The 14,422-nt window shown below is 39.0% G+C and overlaps 1 protein-coding gene across 1 annotated transcript; it reads left to right on the forward strand.

Moving 5' to 3' along the window:
* The first annotated feature begins 1,017 nt into the window (after positions 1-1,017).
* Positions 1,018-11,838, forward strand: LOC105009383 (signaling lymphocytic activation molecule). Its single transcript, XM_034290429.1, has 7 exons — positions 1,018-2,063; positions 9,875-10,174; positions 10,369-10,638; positions 10,812-10,916; positions 11,159-11,217; positions 11,412-11,489; positions 11,690-11,838. The coding sequence occupies exons 1-7, from the start codon at positions 1,997-1,999 to the stop codon at positions 11,747-11,749; spliced, it is 939 nt and encodes a 312-aa protein (XP_034146320.1). The 5' UTR covers positions 1,018-1,996; the 3' UTR covers positions 11,750-11,838.
* The last annotated feature ends 2,584 nt before the right edge of the window (positions 11,839-14,422 follow it).

Consider the following 14,422-nt stretch of genomic DNA (forward strand, 5'->3'; position numbering starts at 1 on the left):
GATGTTATTTAGAGTGTGTAGAAACCGTTCAGTCTTTCCATTACAGCAATGCATTTTTTCATGTGCCCAACCTGGTGTGGTTTGCTTACATTTCTGGTGTATTGTCACCGCTCCAAAGGAACCCCTCAAAAAAGCCCCTGTATTAAAAAGAAAAAAAAAATCTGCAAAGGTGGTGTCTGTTTGGTTAACTTTCTTGTCTGGTTTCCTTTTTAATTCAATGCAAACAGAGTGCTCGCTACTGACAGGTTTTCTTTTTTGCCTAAACCAAGCACGAGGCTACTGGAAAAGTGTTGAACTCACTTTACTGCCAACTAAAGCATGCTGTGTATTGCTCACCCCCCTTGGCATTGGTCCTATTATGTTGCCTTTATGACCTTGAGTTAAAATGGGATTTTGGGGGGTTTGTATCATTTGATTTACACAACATGCCTACCAATTTGGAACAGGTGTGTATATACCGAGATAATGTGACAGACTATGTGGCACTTACATGTAACACAGGTGGACTTAATTTAACTAATTATGTGACTTCTTGAAGTAATTGGTTGTACCAGATCTTATTTAGGGGCTTCATAACAAAGGGGATGAATACATATTCACAAACCACTTTTTGCAACAAGTTATTATTTTTTTATTTCACATCACCAACTTGGACTATTTTATGTATGTCCATTATATATGAAATCCAAATAAAAAGTCTATTTATATTACAGGTTATAATGCAAGTAAAAATGCCAAGGGGGTGAACACTTTTGCAAGGCACAGGCACTATTTTATTAAAATTAATAGTCTTTTTGAACTAAGTGCAAGTAATTTCCTTTTCAAAATGTAAGCGGTAACATCCTTAGCGGTTTAAAAAACGGTTCTAATGGCTTGACAATGGTCACCTAAAGCATTTATATGTGAAAGTTTGAAATGTAAAGGTATGAGGAGTCAAACGGCAAAAATGTTGTGAGCGTTTTATAGCTTTATAGGTGAGAGAGCGAAGTGCTTATTCAAGGCCAGTGTCAGTACAAGGAGAACTGAGTTGCTTTTGTTTTTCCTCCATCATAGAGTTCCCTTTAAAATGGACCTGTTCAGGAGGACTACGTGAAAACACATAAACCAAGTCAAAACCACGTCACCAGCTCTTCAGTCCAGTGTTGTTGTTTTTTTACTTGAATCTTGGGGTTGTCCTTGATAATATTAGTTAGGGCATTATATAATTACATATGTATGGTCAGACAGACAAGAATAGACAGCAGTCAGATCCTCCAGTCAGTTTTCCAGAGAAAAAGCAGCATATCGTCACAGACACCAACTTTCACAGATAGAAAAACTAGAATAGTTACCATTGTCAGTAAGCTAGGACGCACTTCCTCCCGAAACACACAAGCGGGGTTTGGGTGGTGGGGGGGCGTTTGTTTCATGCGTATCAGCTCAGCTGCTCTGACCCACTGAGTGAGCTTGCAGCAAAAGTCATGCAAGCCCTTCTGCAGGCATATCTCGCCTACATCAAAATGCCCGCATATGAACACACACGTACATTTATAGCAACATATCTAATGTCTCTCTATCTCTGACCCTGTCAGTCTCAGTCCCTCCACCACCCCTCTCTTCCTCATTTGGTCTGCACATATACTTGCAGAGCTCCTCTATCAGTAAAACATCATGACAATTAAACCACAAACCCAGTAGCTAGGAAACCCGCACACCAACCCCTCCTCCACTAAACTTACTGTCACTGTAATACAAAACACTCTATCTCTCCATACATTGTTTAATTCTGAGGCTGAGAAAAGGGTTATTTTCAGTGAGCCACTTTAGATTGTGACTTCCTTTTGAAATGAACTTACAGGGGTTGTTTTATAAAACTGAAGTCATCCACTGAAGAGGTGCCTGCTCTGACCTCTCGACTTTCTCTTCTCTGTATGTTTGTTGAGTCAACCGCTACCAGAGACAGAGAGATAAGGTGGACAGCCAGCCAGAGGAAACAGACATAAAACGTCTAACAACGATGCCTGCTGGTCCCTTCTCCTACTGCTTCAGTCAGGGAATACTACTACTGTCTATACTCCACTATGGTACGTTTCAACACATTCTTTTTTTTACCATTGTTTTGTATAGCATGGGTTTTCTAGTTGAGGGGAAAATCTGTTTGTTTTCTGTAACTTCCTTGTTGGTTCATGCATGATGTGTGTTAAATGTAGAATGCTTCATGATTGGCTGCAAATGTTCTTACTTTATTATTCTGTGCAACACTAACAAACTATTTTGGTTCAGATACACATAACATAGTAATGCTGAATTTATTAAATGCCGTGCCGTGAAAGTAATCATGATTTGTATTTTTTTGTGCATATTTTTGCCTAGTAATGTTATCAAATCTTCCATCAAAACGTCTTGTCTAGTACAGAGAACCTGAGTGAAAAATAACACAACTAAATACTTAAAGAGAAGAACTTAATGCCATTAATGTTTCAAATTAATGTTTCCATTTTTTTTGTTTTACAAAATGGTTCAGAGTGCCTGAAATACAGTGAAATCCACTTACATCTTCTTGTCGGTCCGTCTGTCAGTTTGAATTGACTTGTAATCTCCTCTATAGAAAACTCCATTGAGCTTGTTATTTTAGTCCTAGACTGGCATTTATCCATGTCTGCGAAACCAGCCCTCAGAGTACTATCCCCCACACTAAACCACCCTGGACTAGATAATACGACCCCCCTAAACCACCCTGGACTAGATAATACTATCCCCTTGACCCTAAACCACCCTGGACTAGTTAATACTATCCCCCCAACCCTAAACTACCCTGGAATAGATAAAACTATCCCTCCTCCCTAAACCACCCTGGACTAGATAATACTATCCCCCCATCATAAACCATCCTGGACTAGATAATACTATCCCTCCACCATAAACCATCCTGGACTAGTTAATACTATTCTGGTCTTGTTTGGTAAGTGAAGGAGAGGAGGAGACAAGTTATTTATTTTTTATTTAGTGTAAACATTATAGGCAGGATTCTACACTGTGCACTTTAAATTATTTTATTTAATGAAAATGAAGTTATGCAGCTTTAAATACACTGCTCAAAAGAATTACGGGGACAGTTAGATCACACATCAGGTCTCGATGAATGAATTATACTAAAGATCAATATCTTTACTGTACATTGTGTCATTTGTTGTGAACAAAATGACGTAACAACGTTCAATGGAAACCAAAGTGAACTGTTGAAATCACAGGCTGTTCCAACTTGCGTGTATTTCATCACAGCAACTCAATGTGACTCAGTAGTGTGTATGGCTCCCAAGTGTGTGTATGCACACAATGTCTGGGCATGCTCCTGATGAGACGGCGGATGGTCCTGGTGAATCTCCTCCCAGACCTGGATCAGGACATCAGTTAACTCCTGGACAGTCTGTGGTGCTACTTGGTGGAGTTGGATGCCACGATACTTAACATCCCAGAGGTTCTCAATTGGATTCAGGTCTGGGAAACGTGAGGGCCAGTCAATGTCATCAATGCCTATTTGTCATCCAGCAACTGCCTACACACTCTGACCACATGAAGCCGGGCATTTTACTGTGATGATTACGTGTTCCCTTCATTTATTTGAGCAGTGTACATGAATATTGCAAAGAAGTGCGATATTGCAAACTATTGAGAATATAAGCACAATGAAGTCCAATGGCTTGTTTCCATTGTACTCCCATAAAGGGCCAGGACATTTGGGCAACAGACGAGGTGACTTGGGCACTGTGCCCTACGTTCAATCATAACACCAACAACCCTAGAACATATTAACATATTTTATTCAAATCCAACTCCAACACTCTTATTTGATGATATCAAGTTAGTGAAAATGCTTCTCGTGGCGTGAGGATGTGCCCCTTACTGAAGTAACATTTTTGATACGGACAGAACGAGTCAAGCTGAATCTTGTGAGCCAGTCCCACCTTAATCTGAATCATTAATTTATTAACCTTTAGCCATTGGAGTTGAGACGAGACAGCATCAGAATCTAGGTTAAGGCAAAGTATAACGCTTATTTATTTTATTCTGAGTCGTTGGTTATAAATGTCTGTCCCATCAGCAAACACATGATCTAACACCATCTCAACCATAGTGTTACCATCTTGATAACACTTTTGTTGTCATTTTCACCAACCATGATGTTAACACTTGCTGATCTACACAGCCTGATATTACAGCCATATAAAATGTCATTGCTTTTCCCCATATTAAGAGAGTACAACTGACAGTTACTGATCCTCCAGTTCTGAGCTGACTCTCTGCGTTCATCTTATCCCATCTCATCCTATGAGAGAATGAAATTGCTGAATTTTATGCATAGAGAGAAATTGATTTACGGGTGATGGACTAAATAACGGAAACACCTAAACATATATTAATACCAAATAAGGAGTAAGGCCACCGTTGGCCTTCAGAACAGGTCCAATTCCTCTTGGAATGCTGTCATACCAGTCCTCAACTGTGTGTAGTGACACAATCTTCAAGAAGAAAAGCCTCCAGTTCTTTTGAAGGACAAAGGTATTATGATTTTTTGTATTTATGTAAAAATAACAAAGTGCTGTTTATTAAAAGCATAGACATATTTACATTAAATAGTTTGTGGTATAAGACTTTTCTTGGTTTCCTGATATCATTGGCAGGTTGAGGTATTATTGATCTGAGGGTTGTTCCTGTCCAGAGTGTTGGGGCGGAGAACCCAGGTTGGTGCTGGGGATGTTGGAACACCTGATTATAGGAACCAGGATGGGTGCAAGGTCTGGGTTGGGGTCCCAGACACAGAGGTCAGACGGGATTACCCTGAGGTCCCTTGAGGGAATAAATGTTGGTCTTCCCAATGACTGTGTTAATTATTATACAGTTAACTCCCACAGTATTTGGACAGTGACATTTTTTGAAGCTCTGTGTTCCAGCGCTGAAGATTTGAAATTAAATAGTTACTAAAAGGTTGAAATGCCAGCTATAATTATTTAGGTATTTTCATCCATTTCCAATAAAATGTATGTTTCATCGAAACGGTTGTTTCATGTTTTGCGGATAGTCCCCCGATGTTGGGTCTTGATTCTTGGCTTTGCATTTGAATTTTGGAATGCACTGCTGGTGTTTGATAATCTGAAGGCTAAAGAAATGTCAATGCAAGTCAAGCTGTCTATCAAGGCAGATAAATCTGAAATTAAACAGAGATATAGCTGAAATATCAGGAGTGCCAAAGTCAACCGTAAGGTACATTACGAAGAGGAGAGAAAGTACTGCTGAGCTAAGCAATGGAAAACCACCTGAAAGGACTAAGGCAAGACCACTGCAGATGAAACAATTATTATCACCATAATAAAGCAGACAGGGAACATTCTTCGGGAGGTAGTTGTGGATGTGTGTGCCACTACCATCCACAGAACAGAGAATGCTCCCACAGGATGGCTGCACATAACATTACAGACCCTCGACCTTGTTTGAGAGGTGGCAGTTTACATTGTGGGCAGAAGACATCCTTTGGGTTTCTTCAAATAGAAACCCTTTTAGATGCAGGAAATCTGGACGTGTTTATCTGAAAGGTTTTGGGGCATTGAGCAACCATCCATCCGGTTAAGTTAACTCTGTTGGGCTGTTTTGACTTGAGAACACTGTTCCTCTTGGAGGATGCCTTTTGTCCATTTTTCGCATATGCTGTTGTGATTCTTGAGACTGTTCTTGTGGACACATTCACACAATCATCATGTAGTTAATGTGACAGATGCACCCTGCAATTCGGGCACCAACTTTTTGTCCTCTTTGGAAATCTGTTATTTGCCTAATGTTGGTTTAAAAATCTAAATATCAAATTGCTAATTGTCAGACCTGTTTTTTAGCTGACACATACAGTTTAACAGGAAGAGGAAGGGTGTTAATACAGAATGTTGTGACACTCCACAACTGAGTAACCAGGCCTCAGACCAAGTGTTATTAACACTGACCCATTGACTTCTCTGTGTCAAAGAGCGTGTAGAGCACTATGTGGCAGTCTGCTTCCTCAAAGGCTTGTAGAAGGTGTAGCAGCACTTGCTACAGAATGTTCTATGATCAATTATGATAAAAACAAATGAACATGTCGTTTCAAAGGGACTTGCAATCACCAGACCGTAAATCATACCATTGTGCCATTATTTGATATGTAGAGGGATTGTGATGTATTGAGGATGCTTTGCTGCATAAAGAGGCCTGGAAGATTTGCCACCTTCGAAGGAACGTGAATTATTCACTGTCTCCAAGATTTCTGTCCTGTTAACTATAGTACAATTTATAACATCTTTAATGGTATAAAACACTGTCTCCAGTATCAGTGTACTACGGAGATTTTGGTTTGGAGTTCCTCCTCTCATCCTGCCTGTAATGATATCTGTTTAGGGTGAATTAGCAAAAAGAAATGAGGAAACTGACAGATTGAAAAGCATCAATCTGTCATACACTCGAGACACACATTTAGATGTTGTGGAGCACATTTGAAAGCAACAATCAAACAGAGAGTCTATCATTCACAAATGAAAAAATATGTTTTCTAACGTAGTATCTAATTATTTTTAATAATTCTACTTGTTGTTGTTTTGAGTGAAAGATGAGAGGATAAACAACAAAGAGATTGTTTTCACAGCCCAAGTTGCTCATATTTACCAATGGTGCCAAAATTAGTGACGCCTGCACATAATGGTCAAAATGAGGGAGCTGAGCTCCCATACTTCATGTTCCAAGTTAACATTTTAGATACAACTGGAAAGTGTAAAGTAAGGCTCCCCCACTTCTGAAATCCCAATGTAACCCCTGACTGTAAACAATTGTACTCTAAGTAATGTTTTGTAACTGACGATTGGGCTATACCTTCATGGCTACTCGGCAAAAACACAACATTAACACACATATTCACCTGTAGAAATAAGAATTAATGCATTCTTAACTATCTACTAAATCTGGTTGTTCTATGAAGGATGGCCCATTTGTTGTAGTACAACCCCGTTTATAAAGAAATTGGGGTGCTGCGTAAAATGCTAATAAAAACAGAATGCAATGAGATGCAAATCATGTAATCAGTATACTTAATTGAAAATAATACAAAGACAAAACATCAAATGTTGAATCAATGCCAATTTTTTATTAGATGCCAGCAACACATTTTGAAAAAAGTTGGGACAGGTTCATGTTTCTTACTATGTTGCATCTCCTCTGTAAGCATTTAGGAACTTAGGTAGACCAGTTGCTGTAGTTTTGAAAGTGAAATGTTTTCCCATTTTTGCTTGATTTAGGATTTCAGCTGCTCAACTATTCGGGGTCTCTTATATTTTTCATTTCATAATGCGCCAATTGTTTAAATGAGCTGGAGGTCTGGACTGCAGGCATGCCAGGACTGGCTCTTATACTACAGAGCTATGCTATTGTAATACATGTAGAATGTAGTTTGGCATTGTCTTGCTGAAATAAGCAAGGTCTTCCCTGGAAAAGACATTGTCTGGATGGCAGCATATGTTGCTTCAAAACCTGTGTATATTGCTCATCGTTAAAAGGAGTTTTTTTCCTTAAACTCTGTGCCTGTGTCATGCCTCCCTGCTAATTTGACAGGCATATATTTCAAGGAACTATAAAAAAATTCTGTTTCAACATTTGATATGTGTTCTTTGTAATGATTTGGGTTTAAGTAATGTGTACATCTTTGCATTCTTTTTTCATTACAATTTTACACAAACTATTAAACTGTAGGTTGAGTAAGTATAATAAGTGCATTCACATTTGTTTATAACTAGAATGATGGCCACATCTTAATTAGCAAGGCTCAAATCAATAGCTGTTATAAAAACAACATGTGCGTAACTATTGCTCATGCTGTTTTTTTTGCATTGCTTGAGAAATAGGTTACGCTTTCAGGGTGCAATGATAAAAGAAAAACACCCACACCAAAGATATATGATAGTAAGATTGGAAACAGTCTTAAAATGTATTTAAAAAAAACTGTCAATATCAGGGTCGGCCCTCGCATTAGGCAAGATTAACCAAAATACGTCAAAATTAGGTCAAAATACATCTGTGTCATCTGTTTCTAACCCACTGAGTTGTGAATAATCCTCCCCAAAGAGCTCCTGCAGTCCTGAACCTGGTTCAGATTGAGATTCATGGTCATATGTCTGAAACAAGGTGAGAGAAGGAACGATTATGTGACTGTTGTTTGCCTTTAAACAGTAAGACCAACTTACTCAGATACATAAAGATATAGGAAGCAATCCAATTATCACATTTTTAGCTCTTTACCTCTGGGTGAACCCTTTTTGAAATTGCATTCAGTATTGATTGCCATTTTAGGTGCCTGTCCAATTCTCAGAATCTGCCCCTTAGCCCTTCATTTAGATTGATAGAAATACTCAACAACTTTGTTCACTGGCTGGATTTATATTACCCACAATTCAATGCCTCATTTAGTCACGTGTCTTATACCAGTGGCCCCAAATGTCAATTTTAATCAGCACAAATACCTTTTGGTGTCAAATTTTAAGCTCTTTCGACAAACTCCTTTAGAGATGCATAACTAGTTTATAAATGTCAGTTTGCTAACTCCAATCATAACTTTCCCTCGCAAGTACACTTGGATCAAAATGCTGAGGTAGTCAGGCCGAGGCACAGTCTACTTTGCATTTGGAGTGCAGCCAAAGAGCTAATCTATCCCCAGAAACACACATTATGAAACATTTGGTGTAAGCCTATGTCCTAACAGTAGGTAAAGTAACCATTTTCCCCCTTCTGAGATCTGAGAATTGTGGAGTTTCAGTAGGTAGTCTGGTGACTGGTAGTGTGGGATAAAGTTTAGTTCTGAGTAATCTGCAATCTGATTGGCTATAATCGTGTTTGATGACTTTGGCAGTTGTCTGTATGATCAAATACACGACCAGGTGGATTTTGGACAGGGCAGACCAGGTGGGCTGTGTGCAGGGCAGACCAGGTGGGCTGCTGTGGGCAGCGACAGCAGGAATCATCAGGTAGAGTGTAGATCAGTAACGTGACCAGTTGGACTTTGGTCATGGAGAGCTAGACGTTATCTGGTCAGGTAGTCCTGAGGCATGGTCATAGGGAAAGGGCCATCTAAGATCCAACAGCACACCAAATAAGGTTGGATAAATAACACTAGACAGGATAAATAACACTAGACAAGATAAATAACACTAGACAGGATAAATAACATTAGACAGGATAAATAACATTAGACAGGATAAATAACACCAGACAGGATAAATAACACTAGACAGGATAAATAACACTAGACAAGATAAATAACACTAGACAGGATAAATAACATTAGACAGGATAAATAACACCAGACAGGATAAATAACACTAGACAGGATAAATAACACTAGACAGGATGAATAACACTAGACAGGATAAATAACACTAGACAGGATGAATAACACTAGACAGGATAATAACACTAGACAGGATAAATAACACTAGACAGGATAAATAACACTAGACAGGATGAATAACACTAGACAGGATAAATAACACTAGACAGGATAAATAACACTAGACAGGATAAATAACACTAGACAGGATGAATAACACTAGACAGGATAAATAACACTAGACAGGATGACTGACTGAAACACAGAATTTTGCAGCGTAGACACTGAAGACTGAGATGGGGAGGGTGTCAGCGGACACTGTGGGCCCCGTTCAAAGATAACGAGCCAGGAAACACTGTAAGAAACAGTATTAGAAATCACAATATGTGTTGCTTTACTGGACTTAGTGTACATCCATATTCACACAGTACCAAGGGCACTGTAGAGTAAAGTTCAACCATTGGTTGATATTATTGTTCCATGTTGTGTATTTGTTTGTTACAGGTGTGGGTGAGCCTCTGTTGATCCACAAGACAGTGGGGGACTCAGTGGAGCTGCCTGGTCCTTCACCCACAGAGGGGATTGTCACAGTGGTGTGGAATTATGGAGGAAAAGAGATTGCAGAATACAAGAAAGATGTTAAATATGTATCTTCACAGTTGGAGGGAAGACTAGAGATGAACCCCAAACACTTCAGTTTAACAGTCAGAAATCTAACACTGCAAGACTCGGGGGAATTCGTAGTGACTGGTAGGAGGGACACAGTTCAGATTCCCTCTAAGGTCTTCCTTCTAAAGGTCCACGGTAGGTTATGACCATGTTTGCATCCTATATTGATTTAAATCCAAGTCATGGAAAATATTTTTACGTTTTTTTCCCTTATCTTAGCATACTTTTTTGCATTACTGTTTCATTTTAAGTTTCATCCTTTCATCATTCTCCTGGTGGTGTAGCTATGCTATAATTAATTTAGAAGTCTCTTCCTCTTTTTGTGTCAGAGCCTGTATACAATGTGGTGATCCATCCTAATGTCAGGTTATTGGCCAACCACAACTGTTCAGTTCAGATGACGTGCAACGCATCTGGCAGCTCCAACCTCACCTACACCTGGAGGAGAGGGAAGGAGAAGATCAGGGACAGCCAGCAGATCCAATTCATTCTGTCACCAGCAGAGGGAGTTATCAATTTAATATGCAACGCCTCCAACCAAGTCAGTGAGAAATCTGCCTCTACAACAGTGAGCTGTGTTAATGAAACAAACCCAACAGGTAACAGTCAATAAAATAAAAATGCCATACAATTTCAGTCTGCATATACTTATGTTGTCAAATAACCTGATGTCCCCTTTGCCCTAACATTTGGAAAGACATGTTAAAGCTTATTACACTGGATAATCTAAAATCATAACATGGTTATGGGTGTTATTATAACCATCTTACAGAGATGTTGTGGCATGTCAAGTACATTGGAATTCCAGTAGGTGGCGCTGTGGTAGTGATCCTAATTGTAGCTGTGGTCATGTACAACCGCAAGGGCAATAACACAGGTATGAACAGCATGGGACTCTCAGCAATATTAGAAATACTTTTTATATGTAAAAGATGGCACATATTCATAGGATGCTGAAGATATTGTTTGGACAAAATTTGAGCTTTTATACAATAAGGCCTTTTTACTGAAAATTGGTGAAAGTCAGATTAATGAGTGTGTTAACTGCAGGATATGTTTCGGTGATAACCGGTTTAACCTTTATCTGATTGTATGATGTTATTTCCTTGTTGAACACAGATGAACGAATAGATAATACCATCTATACAGATGTGGGTGACATTGGAAGAGTCAAAGATGTAAGTATTTCACATTGTGTGTGTTGAGGTTATCACGTATAGCTGAATGTGTGTAAAGACATGGATTGTTGTTTCTAATGTATCATGCACATATTTTGGCCCAGGAAGTAGCATCGGTTTGAATGTCTGTTATTTTGCATCCTTGCTTGGTGTTTATGTCTGAGTTGTAGAATTAATTTATGTCTTTCTTGCAGACCAGATCAAACAGTGATGTAAACCCAATGTCTATATATGAGACAGTCGATGACCGGAATATCCCAAACATAAATCCGGTGAGAATGAGACATGAATGCTCTGCTGATATCTGAACAAACAGTAGCATTTCTGATTGTCTGAACATGTTATCATATAAAGTGCTATAACATTACACCAGCATTTAAGTGAATGGAACGGCAGTATAAGGTCTACTTTATAATTTGTCCACATTGTATAATACTGAAACGGTTTCTTCTTGGTTTTCTGTCCTAATAAGCCACAGACTGTGTATGACCGGATCACATTTGGACGTCCAGATGCTCAGTATTCCTACTAAGTAGTACCAGCGAGGTGAACAGGAAGTTGTCTAAGATGTGGTCATGGACAATTAATGAAAATAGGATCTTCTGCATTGTCCGGATCCTACACTTGTACATTGTATATTGTATTGTATTATATATTAAATGTATATTACATTTTAATAAAAATTGTTTTAATACACCATCTTTAGACGTGTCAACATATATTCAACATGACATGATATATGTTTTACCTGTACTCAACCATCAATACATTTCAGAATTAATAAACATTCAATAATAAAAGTCAACAACCTAATTCAGCCTAAAGAAAACATGAACACTCTTAGGTGTAAATGTAGGGTATATTGTGTCAGAATTGATGTGACAGGTGGGCAGGACATCTGTTTTGCATGGTGGGACTTCCGGTGTGACATATGGACTTCCTGTATGACGTGTGTTAGGGCGGGACTTGAGGAGTGACGTATGCATGTCTGGTGACTTTGTAATTTATATTTACATTGATGTGTCAGTGTTTGATTTTTACAACGACTGATGAGCACCCCGGATGAGTGTTATAACAGGTGAGTAATGTTTGATGCTTAACAAAGGGGTCTTAGGGTTCTGGAATGTTAAATTCCCAGGCAATAAATAAGTGTTATATCAGCTGCAAGATGTTTGGTGTTCAACAAATGGGTGCCAGAGTTCAGCAATTCTATAAACCCCCTGGGATTTTATCTTCTGACAAGTGGTACAACAGATGTCATACAACCGGTGGGTGTTAACCATTCATGTTTAATGAGATGATTGGCGTGGTCTGTCTATTTAAACCACGCAGACAATGGTGATGGTCATTCAGTATTGCCTGATTAAACATACCTACACAATACAACTCAACCGCAGCTCAGTGATTTGGTAAGAAATTATAAATGGACAGCAGAGATGCAATCAACATGGCAGCACCAAAGAAACCGATGCAGAGTTTAACATGAATCCATCAACTAGACCAGGATATGTTGGCACAGGAATGGAAGAAGGGACAACAGTCGGATCAGTGAATACATATTCAACCCAGAGATACCGGAGGTTGCATTTAAAGAAATACCTGAAGGTCAAGAGTTTAAGGCTGATGTGACTAATCAAATGGTTTTTAATGCTAGTTTATGGAACACCTTTCTAAAAGTGATACGGTAATAATATGGTAGATGTACTGTTTAAAGTTGTCGAGGAGATGAAACAGTATGACTGTTAGATTGGAATTATTTCCGGAAAATTTCAGCAGGTTAGATTTTGAGGGCGACTGCGGACTGTTCGATTGACTTAAGACTCTGAAGCCCCGGCTTAAGCTAACACTGTCCTCAACATAGCATAAAAACAGACAGACCGCCTGTGACTATCAAGCAGTCTGAAGAATTTAAGAAACATGTCTCAAGATTACAACCAAGCGGAGATTGAAGAACCCAAGGCTGAGGACTGGCTGTGTGACACCAGGGATGACAATGCTGTAGACTTCTATGGAACCCCGGACCCAGACATCTAGATTCCACCTGCATACCCAACAAGAAATTACCATTGGCTTGACCGGTTTGGTGATCAGCTAGGTCCTCTTAATCTGTCATAGCTTTCAAATGCTAAGAAGAGCTATCACAAAATGGACAAACACCTTGTACCAAAAGTTTTAAAGATCCTCAAAGCAACAGTGGGTATGATTCTGGAAAACGTTGTTGCAGCTATTCTCCACAAAGCATGCATCGGATGTGAAGTGGACCACCCGAGCCAGACGAGACATTCTTGTCTCGATCCGCCTGATCATTTTTTGAGACCCATTATGATGACATCGTGGAGACAGTTTTAACACTGCGACTGAAACGTGTGTTGGTCAAGGCTTTGAACGCATCAGGCTTTCATGCACCGCTGACCGATGTTCACGTGGCCGCTGAGAACTTTCTACATGAGTTCAAGTTGGAGCCCAACATCACACAGAGACTGAGGGAGAACCGGGATGAATACATGGATACATTTAATGAGGATGCCGTATGCGACGCAGTGGCGGCTTCGTGCGATGAAAGCAAAGAGTCTGCTGTCTAAGGATGGGTAACTTCAGTTGTCGTGTTTACATCTATATAAACAAATCCAATGTGGGTTTAACGATTAAACAGTTGATGCACAAAGCTATAAAGAGCGGTATTGATGTTTGTAGACCTTTCAATTAAATCGTGACCATGTCGGTATAAAACGTTTTAATAATCTGAACAAGCATATTGAAACGGTCAGGAACACATCTGATGACTGGCAGAAATTGTTGTCAATTGGTGTTGAATAGACAATTATTCAAACAGTGTTGAATAAAACAACTTCATGTATAAACTTCTAACATTTTCAAATGCTGACAACAAAGACTTTAAAATCGGGAACCTGTTTGTTTACGTATGTAACAGATGTTTGTGTGATAAAATTGTTGAGTAATAATGCTGTGGATGTAAATTGTATTTCTAAATTGTTTACAGATTTTCTAATCACCAGATATCTGAATGTTTGTGTAACTTTACTGAAATTCTTGGATGATGTGTAATTTCGAAAACACAAATAAAACTATGTTACTTCTCATTATTGTCCGAATGCATTACGATGTCTGAACAGGTTATGAAAAGTATTTACTACGACCCAGAAACCCTGGTGCTTATGTGTGTAGAGAGATTTGAATAGAGCGT

The sequence above is a fragment of the Esox lucius genome, chromosome 24 (genome assembly GCF_011004845.1).
Source record: "Esox lucius isolate fEsoLuc1 chromosome 24, fEsoLuc1.pri, whole genome shotgun sequence".
Taxonomy (NCBI): Eukaryota; Metazoa; Chordata; class Actinopteri; order Esociformes; family Esocidae; genus Esox; species Esox lucius.

Coding starts and splice junctions, on each gene's coding strand:
- LOC105009383 (XM_034290429.1), top strand. CDS start 1,997: ATGCCTGCTGGTCCCTTCTCCTACTGCTTCAGTCAGGGAATACTACTA. Junction 10,175..10,368: donor CTTCCTTCTAAAGGTCCACG/GTAGGTTATGAC, acceptor TTTTTGTGTCAG/AGCCTGTATACAATGTGGTG. Junction 10,639..10,811: donor TAATGAAACAAACCCAACAG/GTAACAGTCAAT, acceptor ACCATCTTACAG/AGATGTTGTGGCATGTCAAG.